The 19,158-nt window shown below is 37.8% G+C and overlaps 3 protein-coding genes across 9 annotated transcripts in view; all 3 read right to left on the bottom strand.

The window, feature by feature from the left end:
• Positions 1-4,551, bottom strand: part of lipeb (lipase, hormone-sensitive b) — a 32,767-nt gene extending 28,216 nt beyond the window's left edge. For 2 of the 3 annotated variants that reach the window (XM_061717198.1, XM_061717199.1), the window contains exons 1-2: positions 4,449-4,551; positions 3,881-3,917 (exon numbers count right to left, since the gene is read on the bottom strand). In XM_061717198.1, coding sequence (XP_061573182.1) covers positions 3,881-3,917; positions 4,449-4,539 — 128 coding nt within the window. In that variant the 5' untranslated portion in view covers positions 4,540-4,551. The remainder of the gene's footprint in view (positions 1-3,880; positions 3,918-4,448) is intronic. The other variant, XM_061717200.1, reaches the window with a different exon arrangement.
• Positions 4,552-4,909: 358 nt separating this feature from the next.
• On the bottom strand, positions 4,910-7,956 carry cd79a (CD79a molecule, immunoglobulin-associated alpha). Its single transcript, XM_061718451.1, has 5 exons — positions 7,835-7,956; positions 7,075-7,386; positions 6,450-6,565; positions 6,141-6,203; positions 4,910-5,941 (listed from the first exon to the last, which is right to left on the bottom strand). The coding sequence occupies exons 1-5, from the start codon at positions 7,872-7,874 to the stop codon at positions 5,816-5,818; spliced, it is 657 nt and encodes a 218-aa protein (XP_061574435.1). The 5' UTR covers positions 7,875-7,956; the 3' UTR covers positions 4,910-5,815.
• Positions 7,957-9,118: 1,162 nt separating this feature from the next.
• The window catches only part of arhgef1b (Rho guanine nucleotide exchange factor (GEF) 1b), a 47,772-nt gene continuing 37,732 nt past the window's right edge, over positions 9,119-19,158 (bottom strand). For 4 of the 5 annotated variants that reach the window (XM_061717193.1, XM_061717195.1, XM_061717196.1 and 1 more), the window contains 17 exons: positions 18,171-18,373; positions 17,928-18,074; positions 17,658-17,740; positions 17,267-17,389; positions 17,036-17,150; positions 15,892-15,992; positions 15,698-15,772; positions 15,509-15,584; positions 14,783-14,950; positions 14,583-14,670; positions 14,376-14,483; positions 14,233-14,285; positions 13,989-14,126; positions 13,749-13,874; positions 13,412-13,596; positions 12,900-13,004; positions 9,119-12,461 (listed from right to left, as the gene is read on the bottom strand). In XM_061717193.1, the coding sequence (XP_061573177.1) occupies positions 12,930-13,004; positions 13,412-13,596; positions 13,749-13,874; positions 13,989-14,126; positions 14,233-14,285; positions 14,376-14,483; positions 14,583-14,670; positions 14,783-14,950; positions 15,509-15,584; positions 15,698-15,772; positions 15,892-15,992; positions 17,036-17,150; positions 17,267-17,389; positions 17,658-17,740; positions 17,928-18,074; positions 18,171-18,373 (1,864 nt within the window). In that variant the 3' untranslated portion in view covers positions 9,119-12,461; positions 12,900-12,929. The remainder of the gene's footprint in view (positions 12,462-12,899; positions 13,005-13,411; positions 13,597-13,748; positions 13,875-13,988; positions 14,127-14,232; positions 14,286-14,375; positions 14,484-14,582; positions 14,671-14,782; positions 14,951-15,508; positions 15,585-15,697; positions 15,773-15,891; positions 15,993-17,035; positions 17,151-17,266; positions 17,390-17,657; positions 17,741-17,927; positions 18,075-18,170; positions 18,374-19,158) is intronic. The other variant, XM_061717194.1, reaches the window with a different exon arrangement.

Genomic DNA, 19,158 nt, shown 5'->3' with positions numbered 1-19,158 from the left:
TGCTGGAAAAAACGCTAATGTTTGACACGCACATTTAGTTTGATTAAACTTAAAACGTCATGACAAATTAAACATAAATTAATGAATCAGCTTTTATAATAAACAGAACACTTAGGCTTCAGGCCAGTTTTTATAAAAGTATGAAACTGTTTACATTGTCTGAAAGGCAGCAACATATCAGTAGTTATGAAGCAAAATTCACAATTAGTTACAAGTTCACTAAATCATGAATACAATAATGTAAGTTGTTCTTTTTGAGTCACATTATGCGTTTTGTAGTTTAAAAAAAATATATATATACATTTTTATTATTTACATTTATATCACATTACCTGTACTTAAATATTTTGTTTTAGAAAAAATACAAACTTTGATTAATTAGGCTCCCTCTTTTTCAGTTGTACATAAAAATCCAGAAAGGGAAAATATGCCAGTATTGGACTGATGCAAGACCTGCTGTCCATTAGCAGCCCTTCTACTTCAACCCACACAATTAAGTAAATGCAGGACACACGAACCTGCACTTCAATATGGCTATTATTTATTTATTTTTTTTCCACTTTTCTGATAGATGTTTCTTTTCTCTGCAGATATGTGTGAGAAGGTCCACAATAGAAAATAAATAAATAAATAAATAAAACAGGTTTCAGTGTTTGTCTGAAATGTACACAACAAAACTGAAAACTGGTCACCATAGACCAGACGTTTTAATGGTTTTGTTTTTTTTTCTTCTTTTTAATAAATGGGTCTGAGCAGTGTAGTGCCAATTTTTAAAGTGCTGACAATTATTTAAAAAAAAAATGTAATTCTTGGATCAAACCATAAAAACCAACCAGCAAACAATAATAATGCAGAGCAGCAGCTGGACATAAACAAGAGACAAGAAACAAGTTCAGGTTTAAGTCAGTGTATTTAAAGGTTTGAAACCCACAACTATTTTATATTTTGCTTTTAATAATAAGAAAATACAATAACTTTATCAATCCCCAAAGGGAGATATATTTGATTGTTAGATCATCTACCATTTTCAGAACAACTGAGAAGCCCTAATGGCTACAGAAGTGAAGGACCTCTCCGTCCTGCACTGAACACAGAGATGCCCACCACATCCATGTTTCAGTCCATCATGGTGTCATGAAGGGGATGATCTGAGAATGTCCAATATCTTCAGTGTAAATCTCTCCACCACATCCCTCAGCAAACCTATCAGGGACACATGACTTAGTCATGTTTGACTTTCATTAAGGTCATGATGTTATTTTTATTAAAAGTTCCTCAGGGTTTTTAGCATGTATCCTAGCAACCACATCACAGAGAAGTTCATGTGATGTATCCTTGTATTTATCAAAGTCGTTTTCTGAAATCCATCTATTTATTAAAGTCGTTCTCCGAATCAGAATTATAACAATATGTACACTCCGTTTTAACCTCATCACTCCTGTTGGGAACAAAGTTGACATTTCTCATGATGCAGAGGTCCTACATCTTCATTTTGACACCACAAAAACAACCAAATAAAAAAAAAAGCTCTCCTCCTGAACAGACTCCTCTCCCACAGTAGTATTCACTTGTCATTTTTTAATAACAAAAATAAAAAGTTGGAGAACTCAAAACTACCAGAGTTTCCTGTTATCAGCTGCTGAAGAGCATGTTTTAATGATTTTTACACCCCTCTGCATCCCTGTTGGCTTTGCTGCATGGGAGTAATTGCTTCATTGGCTGCACCTGTGAAGGTGTGGATATTACTTCCTTGACATTGGTCACACGAGACTCACCAATCTGGCTGCTGCTTGGCATGCTGTTTTTGGCACTGGGTTCTTTGTTCAGGCTTATAAATGCTTAATTTTAACAATAAAACGTCGACTGTTATTTGTTTGTTCAAACTCCTTTATATGTAGCCCAATGAGCTGAGTTACAATGAGATAAGATAAAACATGTAATGCAAATTCCTGTGTACGGTAATAAAGCACAGAGATGTAATCCATTGTTACCATCTAGTTGTGTTTGCATTTAGCCGTTTGTTGGGGTCTAGAACTGCAGTTGCAGTTTTACAGTCATCCAGTAAATGACACCATCTCAAAAACACAAGGGGTCTGAAACCATGGGTCTGAGACTGCGGCCTCCGGGTCTGCAGACACAAACTATTGGTAGCTTTCAGCTCCATAGGGAAAAACAAAAAAACAAACAATGTGCCTAGTGTACTTGTAATACCGATTATAGGCATACTGTACTGAGAGGATAAGCAAGAGTTTTTTTATTCCTCAATCCAAATAAAACGGTACAAAATGTCTGCTTTGGGATTAAGCTGCCAATTTGACGTCCAGAAGATCAACAAGGATGTTTTAGTTTTTTGAAACTTCATCCTACACCCTTTCAAACAGGAAATATTTATTTACATAAAGATTTGTCTTTTTAATTTGCTTTGTTTTGCTTATGGTTTTCTTTGGGTTTTTTTTTTTTTTTTTCGGTATATACATTTTATGTATTCTGATTATTTTGTTTTTGTTTTAACCTGTTTGAATAAATAATTAAATGAAATGAAAGTCTAGATTTGTTCTAAGATAAATCACAGCAGCAAGGCTTTTGACTTCTAAGATTTAACATAGCAAAACAAACTTTGCCTCATAAAAGTTAGCTGGTGTTACAATTAGTAATGTTCATCGCCACTAGTGTCATGAGTTTATCTTAGATAATGGATCTACCGAGTTCTACCTTCAAATCTAGTGTTAGATAGCTAGCGGTATATCTTCATGATTTCATTTTTTTTCCCTTCAGATGTTAAGATCCCCAGTGCAGTCGACATTTTGCCTTTTCAAATAAAACTAATAATTGGATGTCAGCTGATTGTTACAACCTTAAGAGGCTTCTCGATCTTACACGACAACTTGCAAACCCTCACCTCCAATTGAACATTATTACTAATTGTATCTTTGAAAATATCCCTCAATGACATATTTAAGTCCCATTTGACTTACTGGTGTGTCATTTACAAATATTTTTGTGCTCATTTTGTGTTAACCAGGGCTACTATGAAACCTACAGCTCTTTTTTTTTTCCCCTAATCAAGCATAAAAAGAGATGCCGCCCTCAAATGGGTCTGAATAAATACACCCTAAATACACCCTAAGACATGAAAACACTGGCTATTTCTTGTCATGAAAATCCCATTTAATGCAAAATGCTATCATCTGCCTATAGGAGGAGAGAGTAAAGATTTCTCATTTAGAGTAAGTTCTCCCGTCGGTGTTTTTATTTTAAATGGTTAATGCCGTAAGATATAGTGTCTGGTCCATTTTTTATTTTTTTTGTATTTATCATGCTTGATGATGATAATGACTGTGAATCTGTAGGAAATGTGTTAAAAATATAAATCAACAAAAGCGGAGGACCCCACAGAGTGACTTCATAAACACTCACAAGGTCAAAAGGCAACAACAGGAAACAAGGAACAATAAGACAGCAGACCCACCAACCCCCACCCCCACCAACCAATGTAGGGCTAAGTTCACACATTAAATGGAATGACTGATGTATGAGATATACAGAAAAGACAAGGCTTTTAGAAGCATTTAAATATTGCAACCATTCGGTCGATCCAGTTACAGATAAAGACTAGAGAAAATTGGTGGGGGGATAAATCCTACAGCATCCCACCGGTCCTGAAAAGTCACATAACTCAAGAGTTTGTCTGTTTTTTTAGCCCTAGTCAGCCTGATCTTGTGACACAGTGGTCTTAAGCAGTTACAGTTGCACGTTCAGCTCGTTTAATAGATGAATTGAAGCTCAGCTGCGTACAACAACAAAGCCCATCGTCCCACTCATGTGTCACACTTGCAGGTTAATCTGGTTAATCTCGTCCCCTCCCCTCTAGTAAGAGTACCTGCTCAAGTGGGTCCTGTCAGGCTCAGCGGCTGAGACTAGGGGCACAGAACGTGAAAAGTTTATTTGAAAAAAACAAAAAACATGTGCATGGCATTTATTCATAAAAATAGTCAAAATCAGAGATGACATGACTATCACTGCTAATGTTTGAACCATCAATACTCTGCTGCAGCTCTGAAGTAAGGGGGGGATCCTAACTACAAACACACAAGGGACAGAGGCTGATAGGACATCTCTTTAAATGAATAAAAAAAGATGAATTAAAAGAAAAATCTTCGTATGCAAATGAGCAATGCCCCCTTTTGATGTTACACCCCAGTGACAAGAAGCGGCTGCTACAGTACCAGAGTACGGCTAAAGCCTGGATCTAAAACGACGCAGAGCCTACGCCGTAGGGTACGCGGAACGCACGTACCCTACGCCGTAGGCTCTGCGTTGGTGTAACGCGGGACTATAAATCAGCCTTAACCTGGATGCTAACGAACGCTAGCGGCAGGGGGGTAATTATCGTATAAAAGGAAGAGTGGCAGTGGGCGAGGGTGACACAACCCTAATCAAAAACTCACCCACGGGACCTTCTTTCAATTTGGAGGACCGTCGTCCATTTATACCCCTCTCCAACTTGCCATTCCCCCCCGGTTTCTTGCCGGACGCCATCTTCGCCTGCTCTGTTTACGCACCGCCTTTCATATCTCCCCTACATACCTACCTGGCAGCCCCGAAGCCCCGCCCCCGACTAGTAATGTAGCCAATCAACGGCCGCTCCATGCTGCAACAGCCAATCACAACGCTCACAAATAAAAGCGTCCCCGCCCAGTTGGCCTGGTTGTACAATTTGTTTAAATAACACTGAGTTTGATCCCATTCACCAGGTTGCAGATTAAGGCGATGTTTAATAATCACACAGTTTAGAGCAATTTGTAGGAGTTTTATTAATATTTCAGCATTCCTGTATATCTCCAGTATGTTATACATATAGTAATTCAATTGTACAATTTGTTAAAATAATACTGAGCCTGATTCACCAGGTTGCAGATTAAGGTAATGTTTAATAATCACACAGTTTAGAGCCATTTGTAGGAGTTTTATTAATATTTCAGCATTCTTGTATATCTCCAGTATGTTATACATATAGTAATTCAATTGTACCATTTGTTAAAATACTGAGCCTGATTCATCAGGTTGCAGATTAGGGCGATGTTTAATAATCACACAGTTTAGAGCCATTTGTAGGAGTTTTATTAATATTTCAACATTCTTGTATATCTCCAGTATGTTATACATATAGTAATTCAATTGTACCTTTTGTTGAAATAATACTGAGCCTGATTCACCAGGTTGCAGATTAAGGCGATGTTTAATAATCACACAGTTTAGAGCCATTTGTAGGAGATTTATTAATATTTCAGCATTCCTGTATATCTCCAGTATGTTCTGCATATAGTAATTCAAGCATGAAAACACGATAAAAGTATTATATGCAAGTAAAAATTAACAATATGCCTTTAAAAATAATAATCTCATAAGCAAGTTCATCTAGGAATTTTTAAATTGCACACTATTATTCAAAGCCATAATCTGAATATATGGGATCTTTTTTTGCTACAGTCTGTATATATAATTGTGTCAGGGTTCAGAAAAGAAAAAAGCAGCAATGCAAATAGCTACTTTTGAATTAACAAAAGTAGTGAACATGAAAAAAAAAAGATTCTGGCGACAGTCCCGATTAAATGAACCCGGTGATGTGATTTGTTTGGCAATTGCTATTACAATCCTTAAAATATTCTGATCAAGCAATAGGATTTCAGAAGCTAAAGGTTTACATTTATCATATGTACAAAATGTTCTCAAATCCAGTGTTCGCTGCCATAAGCTTGCTTTAAAACAATTGTAATGTCTGAAAAAGACTTGTTTTTTGTGTCTCCATTTTCCTTCATGGTTTCTCCAGCTGAATTTCTTCCCTTTCTTCCATAATGTTGCCCACATCCTGGTAGGGGTCCTGTGCCTGGGAGCGTTCAATCTGATCATATGTTGTACAACAGTCATCCAGATTTAGCCCCTGGTGTATGAGATAAAGGATGAAAGGAATCAAGAAAACACGAAACCATTGAAACATAAAGTATTTATAAGAAATTGATTAGTGCCACAAGATAAAGTGTTCTTTCATTTGTATGTTTCTGCTTTGTGCAAAGGGGCTTGAAAAAGTCTCTGCCAAGACATGTTTGAGTCAAAGAGGAAGCGACTCATTTAATGTTCACCTGATATATGTTTTCCTCTTCTCTCTTTGCTTTCTTCATTTCCAGCTCATTCAGCCTGTTTGACTGTGAGGGGGAGAACAAAATATGTTAAATTTGTGAAATTGTGCAAAGTCCTATTTAAAAAGAAAAACAACACCAGGCTCTATGTCAAAAAAATGAAGAAAAAAAATTTAAGAAGGGCTCTGCTCTCTGCAGTCAAATATGTGAACATGAGCACTAGATTGCAGAATGTTGATTATTCTTATATGTTGACATAAATGGTAATCCAATACATTCCCTTGGGAACTTTGGAAATCAAGGCTTTCTGACCTTAAACAGAAGAATGGAAGATGGGACCAGCACACAGAGAAACAGTAGGATTCCTTCAACCATCAGGATTGTGTTTTTGGTGCTTTCACTGAGATTTATTGTTTTCTTCATTGGCTCTAATCATGCATAGAAAGTTCAGAGGAGAAACAAAGTTAACAACCAAAACAAACAAAAAAAAAACATTTGTTTTGTAGCACAAGTGAACATCTGAGAAAAGCTTGAGTGGGAAAGAAAAAAAAGAAAGAAAAAGCTGGCAAACAAAATAATTACTTAACAGACTTATACGATTTGGTATGAGACGGCTGCTTTACGTAACGTAATAATGTGGTAGAAAAACAGTTTAAAATACAATTGCTTGTATTGTTAGGTTATAGTAACGTGCTTTTGCAAACTAATGCTGGTTATCTCAAAATCCCAATCGTTAGGTGGTTTTACCTTTCCACATATGTCATCTCTTTTTAATGAGATTAATATACAAGAAGCATTTCAGAGTAGCTAAGACCAACATTTCTGTAGGGATGTTGCCACTCACACATATGCCAGATAGACTAAGGCTAACAGGATTTATGGCTTATGAGCTGTGAGCGATGATTAGACTTCATATACCCTCCTCCCACATACTCACCATAGACCTGCAGGTAGGTGCCGTACGTAAAGATGGTTCCAGTCAGGTAACATTGGTACAGCCCAGTGTCATTCAGCTGGACCGACTTGAAGGTGAGTGTGCCGCACCATAAATCACGATGCACAGACTGATTACCTTTAACCACAAAATCTGACAGTGTCACATGTACCATTTTAGAATTTGATTGATATTTGATCCATGTGAAATTTGATGGCTCTTTGTTGCAGCAGCATTTCAAGGTAGCTTGGTCAGAGACAGTGACCCTCATTGAGGGCCTGTCCGCCTCCAGACGCATTTCCTGAGCAATAACACCTGCAAGGAAGAAAGTAATTACCTTTGATTGCTTTTGTTTATTTGTTAGATTTCTTTATTGTGACTGTATACTCTGTCTTCAACAGACCTTAACAATGGACATAAAGGTGTTTAATACACTAATAAATAAAATGAGCTGTGAAATGTTCAGCTAAACTCAGTAAAACTAACAGAGCAGAAACTAAACTTGACAGCTCTGCTGTCTGTTCTGACAGGAAATGTTGTTCACTGAAGCAGAACCCAAAAGAAGCTGCAGCTAAAAATATAGTGTAAAGAACGTACTGTTGTGTATTTACTCCGTAAATATATGAATGCCACTTTTCTACCAAATCCCCCCAAAAAACAACTATTCAAGTCAGCCATTCTACAATATGATTTTAACATTCATCAAGTCATTTCTTTCTAAAAATAAAGAAAAGTTTCCTCATAAGAATTGAATGCAACTCACCCACCAAGCTGCCAAAGACAAAGAAAACGGCAACAGCCATGTTTGTTTTCTCAAAAAAAAGAAAAGTTGTATCCAAGAAAGAAAGATAACAAAAGTCAAGTGAGATTCTACACACTACAATGGTCTAGTCTTCTCTTTTTTGTGAACACAATGGTGTTTTTGTGCCTCTCTGTCAGGATTTATGCTTGAATGAATTTGCACTGCCCCTTATTTGCATAAACATAGTTTCTGAGCAGATATAAAAAAACATTGCACTGTATATGCGTTTTATACATTTAATCTCAAAAGGATATACAATGAAAAGAAAAGAACAGGAAATAAACCTGTGTACAAGACCAATTCAAAAAAAAAAAAATGGACACAGTGTAAAATATAAATAAAAACAGAATGCAATCATTTACAAGTCTCATGAAACCCCTTTTGAATCCCCAAAATATACGACATATCAGATTTTGAAACTGAGACATTTTGCCCATTGCTTGATTAAGAGACCGTCTGGCCTTTGGAAAGACGAGACCAAAGGTGAAATGTTTGGCATCAGTGAAAACAACAAATGATCACAAACGCCTCATTCTGCCTGAGGGCCGATGGTGGAGGGCTGGTGGTTTATCATGCAGTCATTGTAGTCATCAGGTCAGCCTTGAACTACGGTGTGCTGTAAAAAAGTTTCATATCCAACAGCAGAAACTTGGTCAGAATTGGGTCAGACACCAAAAACAACGATCCCAAGTACAGCAGAATATCTTCAAAGGAATGGCTGCAGGAAAAAATGGGAGACTATATCAAGATGCTGCAAAGGTCCAGTTAAAGTCTAGACCTAAATCTGATAGAAACGCTGTGGGGGGCCTGTGCATACGCCAATTTCTGGAAATCTCCATGAGTGGAAGAAATGTGAAAAAGAAAAAGATCAAAAACTTCACCATACTGACTCATAATGTTGTTCAGATATGGACCGCCCCCAGTTCTTGCTGTTGAAGTTTCCTCTACAGGCTGTTGAATCACAGGGTGTAATTTCTTTTTCACTAATCGCTTTGACATTTTCGCTTATTTTATATTACATAACTAATGACAATTTACACAAAATGAACTTCATGTCCTAAACTATTTAAAACCATGGAGCTGAAAGACTTTCTTTTGAAAATACCATAATTAACTATTTTATAGTCATTGCAAGATTTAACTGAATAGACAACATCTAAACCGTTTTTAACCTTCCAAACCTGCTTTTCTTGTCCGAGTTAGAGCTGTAATTGACTTTTCTCCATAAAATGACAAAAGAATTAGTTATTTCCCCAGTTTATTTAAAAAATTAAAAATTAAAAAACAGAACGTACCACAATTATCTTAGGTATACATCATTTAAGAGCCTCTTACACAATTAAAAAAAAAAAAAAAAAAAAAAAATCAATACCAAAATACACAATATAGTTCTTGCATATTCATTGCTTATAGATAGACAAGATGGCATAGGCCAGTACAACAAGGAGCAGTGTTTTTACTAAATAAGGATCTGGCTGAGCTAAGTGGGCTCAAAGAACGCTGATGTAATGGAAATGGAGGCAAAAGGAGGCCAAGTTTGATCAACGTTAAAATGCAGCCGTCAACTTAGAACCCATCCATTTAGCGACCGGGGATGATCGCTCACTGCTTATTAGTCATTTCATTTAGTTTCTCTCAATGTGTGATGCCAGGGCCATGGAAGCTACCAAAACAAGCAGGACCTTTTGACTTAAGAGCCCTTTATCAAGCAACATGATGGTCAGAACAAGGCACTGCTCTATAAATACACTTTTTATACATCTTATGGATAATACATGAGGAACAAAATGGCATATGAAGGAGCAAGAGAGAGGGAGAAAGCAAGAAAAGCCTATACCGACCATCAGCCAATGAAGATTGAAGTTATCAATGAATGTTGGCGATTTTTGAATTTTTACCAGTTGACCACTAAAGATCATAACAAATATAAACCCCTCACTGAGATGATCTCCTTAAATGTGTCCGAAAGATGTGTTGAACACCAACAATACAGGACAAGTTGACACTAAAAACCGTGGTAACCGTATTTGCATATTTGTTCAATTTGTTCATGCATGGGCAAGTTACAGACAAGTCCCATCTCTCTCACCGTAATGCAAATGCATAGTATAACTGAGAAGCTTAACTGAAAAATAATGGAAAAAAACAAACTTCCTCAACCTGTTTAAAGTCCAATGAAATAGACAACCACTTCTGGTAAAACTGCATGAGAGGAAAGAGTGATTACTGTCAAGGAAGACTGTTCATCTTTTTTTTTTCCTTCAAGCTACGATTTATGTACAATTTCTAAGAGGAAGACATAAGGAAATATAACAGTCACTTTCGACAACAAACTTATAATTCTGCAACCTCTGGCACTCAAGTCATTAAACTGAGTAAACATACTGAGGTTCAGTAGGTTCAGAAAGTAGAATTTGTTGTTGTAGCAACAACAATGAGAATGTATGTGAGGAAGTGATTATGATTACAGAGACTATAAGAGCATCATTGAAATGAGACTACAGTTTTCCTTCCTCCAAATCCTCTACAGTTTCCCTTGTAACCCCATCTGGTTTTATTGTCTTGTTGCCGCTTTTTTCTTTTTTCTTCCCTGGTCTCATGTGCTATATTTAGTCGCAGAGGTTTAACAGTCCTTGGTCTTTAGTCCTCTATGCAGGACAATACAACCTGTGGCAGTCGAGCTTTTACTTACACATTGTGACACACAGTAAGGGAAAAAAAAGAACCTGAAAACATAATTTTCATTCATTATTTTGCCCATTTTTGTCTTAGAAATTGTATATTAGAAACTGGTAACCTGCAAATTCTGTTTGAGTTTGGTCATACGGCCATAGCAACTTAACATACTTCATCTTTCTATTTTTTTGTTCATTTGTAAATTAATTTTTCTCTGAACATCCACTGTTTTATTATTGATTGTGCTTCTAAAACCTCTTCATGTCAAGTTGCTTCATGTTTGGGAAGAGAAAAAGCTGCTCGATGCATTAATGGGTCACCACTCAGCCTTTTTCTGACATGCAACTCTGCAGATTTGGCATGCCGCTCAGAAAGTTAGTTTGAATGAGGATCTAATGGTTCTTGTTATCTATTTGGTCCTGTGTGTACAGCCTCAGTTATGCCATTACTCGGAAAATATATCACAATAATTATAATTACAATCTCAGTAAAATACAAAGATAGCTCAATTTTTACATAAACACCAATACAAAAGGTAGAATATTATTTTTTTTGTCATAAACAAAAACATGTTTCCAATCGCTTATAATACAAATTATAACCCCAACTCATGCGTTTTGGATCAGGAACTGTTTACCGTCTCTGTGGGAAGTTGATACTGCAGAAATGTTTCTGGAACTTCTTAACAAATCTGTAGTACTGGGCTCTCTGTATGCATCCGTGTGCATGTCCGCGCTATTCGTCAACATGATTAGCTTTCTTGTGACTCTCTAATTCAAGATATATAAACCAAAATAACAACTTAAACCCACTTCTCAAACCTACATCAATCTTTTTCTCTCTCTATACCTCAGTTACCGTCACACATCCCAGGCTTGCCTTCTTTGGCCTCGTCCCACTCCTGCACATTACTCTCTTTTCGACCCAGTGTTGTAACAGTATAACTCGGTCGAGGCAACTCACTGACCTAACAAGACTTAGAGAAATAAATAAAAGCAGTACATACAATTAAATCACCAATATAAACAGCATGATTGCCAATAGTGCCACTATTTATAAATGCTTTCATGAGACCTCAGAACAGTAGGAGCTATCCAAACAACAGGTCTTTAATTAAAATCCTTGTAACACACATACACACACTCTCTTGCAAACATATTTTCGCTAATAAGGGCTGAAGCCCATCTGATCAAAAACCATCCGGAATTAGAAAGTTTGACTAATACATTTGGCAAAAAGCAGTGTGTTCAGCTTGTTTAGATCAGAAAAAAGTGCATCTCTGTTGTACTTTGGCATCGATTACAAATAACTAAGTGTGTGCATATATATGTATATTTATATATACACAAACACACATATACATACACACTGTTTATCAGCAGTAGCTCTTCAATGCATCTTCTATTGCTACATTAGTCCTTCAAGCTTTTTTCCATTTACTGTACATTGTAACATTATATGTCTTACTGTAAATTATTTCCCAGCATGCATGTTTTTTTGGTGTGCATATGTGTGTTACGGCAGAATTAAATTACTAGGTTTTGTTAGGCAGCATCTTTCTCCCAGCAAAGTATTGCTCGATTTCTTTTGGCACCTCTGGGAATCCCCCCCCCCTCTCAAAAGTAGGATATTTTTCTTTTTGTCATCTTCTTCTTTGTATAGCTTTCTTCCAAGCATGCACCCAGACACACACATATGCAAGCACACACTTCCCATGTTCCATCACTGAACCACTGCACTGTGCACAAAGCCATTGCATTCCTCTGGCAGGCAGAAACCTTCCTGCTTGGCTGCAAACAGCTGTGATACAAGGAAATAATGCAGCAAGGATCCAGGCAAGATGTATGAGGGTTTAGGAATTTCCGGGAAAGCCTCCGAAAGTCACTCAGCCCAAACCAGAGCCACTAAAAACCTAAAAAACAGAGGAGAAAATAAGGGAAAGTTTTAACACAAGGAAACTACTTGTAAAGATTGTAAGATGGATGATGAACAAAGCCATAACTTGCACTAGAGATTGGTGGGGAGGACAACTAATCCCTTCTTTGATCTTTTTTCCCAAATTTTATCATTACCGGTATCTTCTTAATTAAAATATCTCTTAAAGCTTGACACTGACTTTACATGCACAAAACTACAGAGGTAAATGAAACCAGCAGAAGTGCCAGCAGCATCAGTCCGGGAAATGTTTGCGTTTAAATCAGTGGGAGCAGGTTTGAAAAATTGAGACTGTTTTTCATTGAATACAAAATTAGAATAGACCCAGGTGAGGTATAACATCAAAACATACACAAATATTAAGTTACATTTCAGGACTCTGACCTGCTTTAAGAATCTAGTCTACTTTTCTCACCTAGTGGCCAGCAGGTGGTGTGATGGCGTCTTACTGGAAGTTGCCCCCCTCCAGTGAGAACTTAGAAAGGGCCTCCTGCAGTCTGTGGTGCTCTTCTTCTACAATCTGCAACACAAAAATCAATATCACCTTAGGTTCCGAGAACTAACTCAGAATTATGCAATTCCTCCTCTTAACATCCACTCTTTGTCTCCCTTGCCATTTCCTGACATTCTATTACAAGCATTACACATAAAAGCTTTTTTTTTTCCCTTTTTGAAAAGAGAAGTCCAATTTCACAAGGCAATTTCCAGCAACGCAGTAACAGCAGTGGATAAATGGTTTTCTATTCTTTAGCTTCTCTTTTGTGCCATTTTGCCCCCTTTTGTCTGTTCACTCCTTTCTTAAGTCATCCTCATTGAAATGCCCGGATCCTCTCGGCTCCAATCTTTTGTTGTCTCACATCTTTACCTGCTACTGTCATACAACCAGCTCTCTCCTAAATGTCCTCATCCATCTCCCTCTCCACTTACCTGTAGTCTCTTCAGCTGTTTCTCCAGGCTGTGAAGCCTCCTGCACACCTCCTCCTTCCTCTCCTGAGACAACACCAGGGGTGCGCTGATGCTCCCATCCTTATCTCCTTTGGTCTCCGCACCTTCATTTTCACAAGTGTTGGTATTCATCTCCTCAGCACCCGTGTCTGTGGTCTGGCTTTCTTCTGTGGACACAGAAACTATTTGCTAAGGGTTTGCCTTAGCTAATGGCCTGCAAATTGTACTTTAGCAGGTCAATAGAGATACTGAGCATCTCATATATCCCTACAAACATTCAATTTCTTTTAAATATAAAAAAAAACAACACAAAACCTACCTGGTGACAGAGAGTTTTCCATTTCCTGACTGGGCCTCTCTACTTGCTCATCATCATGTCCGTCATCAAATTGGGAGTCCTCTGATAGACTGATGCTGCCGATCAAAAGCCTTTTCAGCGACATCACTAAAAAGAGGAGTCAGATTTACTATTTTATTATCGGAGGCAATCTACTTTGAGGCGAAAAAGGAAAAAAAGATATTTACAAAAGCATGAAAGGTTCAAGGAAGACTTAATTACATTCATCCACAGCACTGTTGGCCAGCTTTTCCTGATCACTGTTGGAGTGGCCTATCAAGTCAAAGCCTTTGTCCGACAGGAAATCTATCAGCCTGTGCCTGGGATCTGTAGCCTTGTCGTCATTCAACCTGTCCTTATCTTGATGTACAGAAGGAGACGGGACTTATATTTGAGTCAGAGCTTCAGAATACTGAAACAATGAAAATAAACAGTTTATTTAGTGTACAAGTCGATGTGCTCTTACCACTGCTGCTTTTTAAACTTCCATTCTCAGTTGGACTTAAAGGAGGATGAAGCCTGATGGAGAGGAGCCAACAAGAAAAATGACAACATAGAATCTGGCAGATAAAGGACATATTTTATTTTACTACATCCAACAAAACATACGCAGTGGGACTGAAGGGAGCTCCTCCGGCTCCTGGAGGCACTGGCAACCTCATGGGGGCACCGCTCTTCTTCAGATCATCTACTGCTGACTTTATCACATCTGTCCAACTAAAAAATAAAAAAAAATATGCAGAGATCAAAAAGGTTCAAGTTCATCTTTTAATTAACTTTATCGTGAATGGTCAAATAATTCTCCACGTCACTCACGTCCTCATTTCTCCCACAGTCCCGGCCACTAATTCATAGATTTGAGCGCCGCTATCCCAGGTGAATATCACGTAAAAAGCCTTTCGATCTGAAAGAAAATGAATAAAAAACAGTAATCGCAAAAGCAAGTAATACTGATCCAAAAGTGGAAGTGGCCTGTATTTGCTTGTTTAACTTCTGTACTGCTGTGTGCATCTAACCTGTTGCCACCTCACGGAGGAAGACTGAGTCCAGCTTTATAATAGGGCTCAACATCTGCTTGCCTTCCTGCACAGCAATGTTACTCTTGCTTTGGCATTTGAGGACCATCTTGTCATCTTGTTTCTGCAGGAGCACCAGCATGTCCACAAGCAGCACACACTGCACCTCTGAAACACAAAGGGAGTGGTACAGGGCAGAAGGAAAGCCAGACGATTAACTATGTCCACTCCACATTCTTTTTGAGTACCTCATACGCTTGAGACAATTCTGATAGCTCTGTTTCCCAATTATTTAAGGTTTTACAAATTTCAGTCGTTCACAAAGTTCATACCCTTTACCATCTTGAGTCTTGTAAAGTCTTGAATCTTAAATACATTGATATTTATGTGACAGGCTGAACTAATAATGAAAGGGGAAGTACAGTAGGTATCAAGCAGCTGCAGAACAGCTTGGTTTCCTATCGGAGCAATTTCTATTTAAAAATATCAAAAAGTGATGTGAAATTAGGGTTCGAAAGCATTATTTATTTATTATTATTTATTACTTCATCAATGTCAAGTTATTTCTGTGAGCATTGTGGATTCTTTTTGTTCCTATAAAAGCAGGGAACCAACAAATTTGTCCACATCTGTATCTGATTGTGTCGACTATGAAACTTTGTTCAAGTTTTTAGCATTAATGTACCATTTTCATCTTTTGCACCAACAATACATGCAAGTATTTACCAACAGCCTTCTCCTTGGTGAATCTCCAGGTGAGTGGACCTTCGAAGAGCATTTTCCTCTGAGTCAAGTCAATGCTCTGGTTTGAAAAAGAAAGAAAAGAATAAGTATAACAAGAAAATGTTAGTATAGTAGAAACTATAGTAGTGGAAAAGTATGAGTAAAGCACAATGTTTGTTGTAAGAAAAGTACCTTGTATTCACTATAAAGCTCATTGCTGGGTTTGAGTCCTGACGTGTCCAGTTTACGCTGGTATTCCTTTAGAGTCTGGGATAGGGCGATTCAAGTGTTAGACTGGTTTCTAACAGTTCACTACTGATGATTTGAATGCGTTAATGTTAACTAATGCGTAATTAGTTAACTCAACACCGAGTTGTGTTTCTCACCAAGAGGTTCTCCATCACTTTGACCTCTTCATTCACAATGTTGAGGATCTTTCTACAGCACTCGGCACTCTGCAGGATCATCTCCTTCTCTGATGGGTCCTCTGCAGAAAGAGTCCAAACAAAGACGTCTAGCAATTGTTGTTTTTTGACACAATTATATATTTGCTGTTCAGGAAACTCATTCTTCATTACATAATAGTCTTCATTCACATAATAGTGCCACGATAAAATCAAGTTATTCATAAAGTAATAGTATATTGTTAATCATTTTGTGGGTTGTTCAGTTTGAGAACACAAAACATCAGTAACATTTTCTTTTTGTGTAATTATATGATTGTTAAAATAAGTCATCATCCAAACATACATCTGAGAAAGAGGTCCTGTTGATGAACCCTCTCTTACTCACAAAATGTAAGATTTTCTGTACAGTATTGGATAACATATCATATTGACCCAAATATAAGAAGGGGCTGTTTTTTTCCCCCCTTTGACATTTTTAGACAAAGTTAAGTCATCCTAAATGCCGGGTCCAGACTAATCACTTAAACTGTTACATCAAACTGAATATGCATATTACAGTTGGAGCTTTAAACAAACATCATTACAGCTTCAGGGGGTTTAAGAGATGCAAAAAAGCTGATGACGTCCCATTGGTCAAATTGTGGTGTGCTACAAATCTTGCTGGTTGTAAATCTCGGTTTTTTGTGTGCAAGGAACCATCAAGGAGTCTGACTTTTCCCAGATTATTTATCCAATACCCTTGGACACAATTTATCCGGACACATTTTTTTTTGTAAAGCCTATATACTGTATGTTTAGCACTTTATGCAATTAATAACAACAACAAGAATAAAACACTTAGCAGGTAAAACTAACTCATTTTATATCTATTTCTCCTGTGCATGAAATCAAAGTTGAAGGTACAAGATGTATGCTCTCCTCAATGTGCCTTTAATATGTTTGGATTTGTTATATATTACATATGTTGACTTGATTCTGGACTTTTACGAATAAGGAAGTAGTTTAATCGTTATTATTCTTTGTTAATTTATTATGTCATGTTGTGGGGCTGCATCGACACACTAAAGACAGAGAACAGAAGAGAACACAAATGACACACATACACATTTACACACGTACACACCTGTGTTCTTTGCAATATTCTCCAGCAGCAGCGGATACTTTGTGAGTCTCTGCATCTCGATCGGAATAATGTCCTTGAGCTGCAGCCTGCGACACTGCGGTCTGCTCTCTGCCTCCTGGGATTGATACGCACAGTCATGGCTTAGACTTCTTGCAGCTGTGAGTGCACCCGTGCCCATTTACTAGTAAACTCTTTAAGAGTTCATATTTAGGCTGAGTGTGTTAGTGGTACCAGAATGAAAGAGTTGAAGCGGGCCTCTTTCCTCTGCCTCTTGATCTGATCCAGGGCATATGACTGGTGGCTGCAGAACCGTGCTGTCAGTTTCTGGAACCACTCTCCCTCCGTGCCACCAAACTAAAACACATAACAGGACAATGCTTAGTGGTCGGCATAAGAGAAAAATGGAAAAAACTAAAGGAATAGAGGCAACAAAAGAACTAATAATCAGTATGCATACTAAATTATTATTTACTTGCTCAGATGGTTTTCAGCTTTTGTTAACCAAACACAATCATAACTGTATACAGTAGCTGTTACATTACAATGACCATTAATACACATTAGTTGGACTGATCTCGAAACACAAAACTGTGGAAAAAAACAAAAAAAACCCATAACTCACTCTGTTGAGTAATGTGGTGGAGATAGATTTCACTATGAAACTGTCATTCAAACGCTGTTTCTTCAGGTTCTCGTAGAAATTATCTGAGAATCAGACACAATGATATGGTATACATTATTAAATCTCCTTTTTGTTTTGTTCCAGCACTGTTACAACCACTAAACAAAAAGGGGAACATACACCTTATGTTATACACTCGGTTGAAGCATCAACTAAAAGACAAGTATACTGTGGAAGAACAAAGAAAAAAGTATTTGCAGCAGCACTTACAGTGCATTTCAATGATCTCATCCAGGTTGGGAAAAATGGCTGCCACCTCAGTGGAGGTCAGGAGCTCCTCTCTCTCCAAGGGCTTTGAGAAGATCAACTGAAGCACACTTAACATTCGTACATGGGCGTGTTCAGTTGCAAACAATTCTAAAAAAGGTAAAAAGACGAGGTAAAGGGTGAGTGAAATCAAAAAGATCTTTAAAAACAGATGTTCCAGGAACTTTTTGCCTTGCTTCATCTCACCATTTATGACCTCTTGCCTCTTCATCTCCTTCTTGCTGAGGCTGGACAGAGCTTCAGGAGGTCCTGCCTCCCTTGCTGCCTCCCTCCAGTTGGGTGGGTCGTGCTCAAACTCCCTGAACCGTGGCTCCATCTCCTCCAGCTGTGGGGAGGGCGTGGTGGGGGAGTGGCCGGGGCCTTCAGGACTTACGGCCGGTCCCTCAACACTGAAGCAGGTGAGAAGAACAGGTTTATAAACAGCAACCTCTACTTCAAAACAGGATCACCCTGGCAGTTATCAAATGATGACACACATTCCTGCAGAAAATTGCTTGTGGAGCGATAGCAGCTGTGGATTGCAGGCTGCAGGATTTTTTTTTAAATGATAAAAAGCTAGAAGGAATATTTAGCAGATAAACTGTCTGTGAATGTTACACTCATTTTCCTTGTAGCTAAAACATCAAGTAGAACCTGACATCAACCACAGGCAGTAGCAATACCATTTAGTAAATCTTCCACATAACCAGCTACTGGTTGTTTATATTTATGATCAATTAATGATCTTTGTTCAAAACAAAGACCCACTGTTAAACAGAAAATTATGGCTTCCTACTTTTATCATATTAATCAGTGTTTCTCCTAAAACTGTAGCGACCTGGAGGACTGCCAAGCCAACAAATACATCTGTTAGGTGATTAAAAATAATCATGCTATAAAAACATTATACATTTTACTGCTGCTTTTAGTCTCCATCGTTTGTAATATTCTGATGCATTGTTTTGCCTAACTAAAGCACTCTGGCTTGCCGTTGTGCTTAAAATATGCTACATAAATGAATAAATGGCCTTGTCTTAGAGGCCAAATTAGTGCCAAACTAACAATATGTTGGTGGAGGGGGGTCTGGGCAGTGCCGTTCCAAATCAAAGGGAAGAAATAATCTTATGCATGTTGTTTTATCATTTTGTGTGTTTTCAACTTAGTTTATCAAGTCTCTGTTGTTGCACCATGTCTT

Source organism: Cololabis saira, chromosome 3, assembly GCF_033807715.1.
Source record: "Cololabis saira isolate AMF1-May2022 chromosome 3, fColSai1.1, whole genome shotgun sequence".
Taxonomy (NCBI): Eukaryota; Metazoa; Chordata; class Actinopteri; order Beloniformes; family Belonidae; genus Cololabis; species Cololabis saira.
Note: the sequence above shows the minus strand (reverse complement) of the source record. Positions and strands in the feature narration are given on the sequence as shown.

What these genes read in the sequence shown, in the direction of transcription:
- cd79a (XM_061718451.1), bottom strand. Translation starts at nt 7,874, where the DNA reads ATGGCTGTTGCCGTTTTCTTTGTCTTTGGCAGCTTGGTGG. An exon ending in TGTCTTTGGCAGCTTGGTGG is followed by an intron (nt 7,387 to 7,834) that starts GTGAGTTGCATT and finishes TCTTCCTTGCAG; the next exon opens with GTGTTATTGCTCAGGAAATG. An exon ending in CACCTACCTGCAGGTCTATG is followed by an intron (nt 6,566 to 7,074) that starts GTGAGTATGTGG and finishes ATGCATGATTAG; the next exon opens with AGCCAATGAAGAAAACAATA.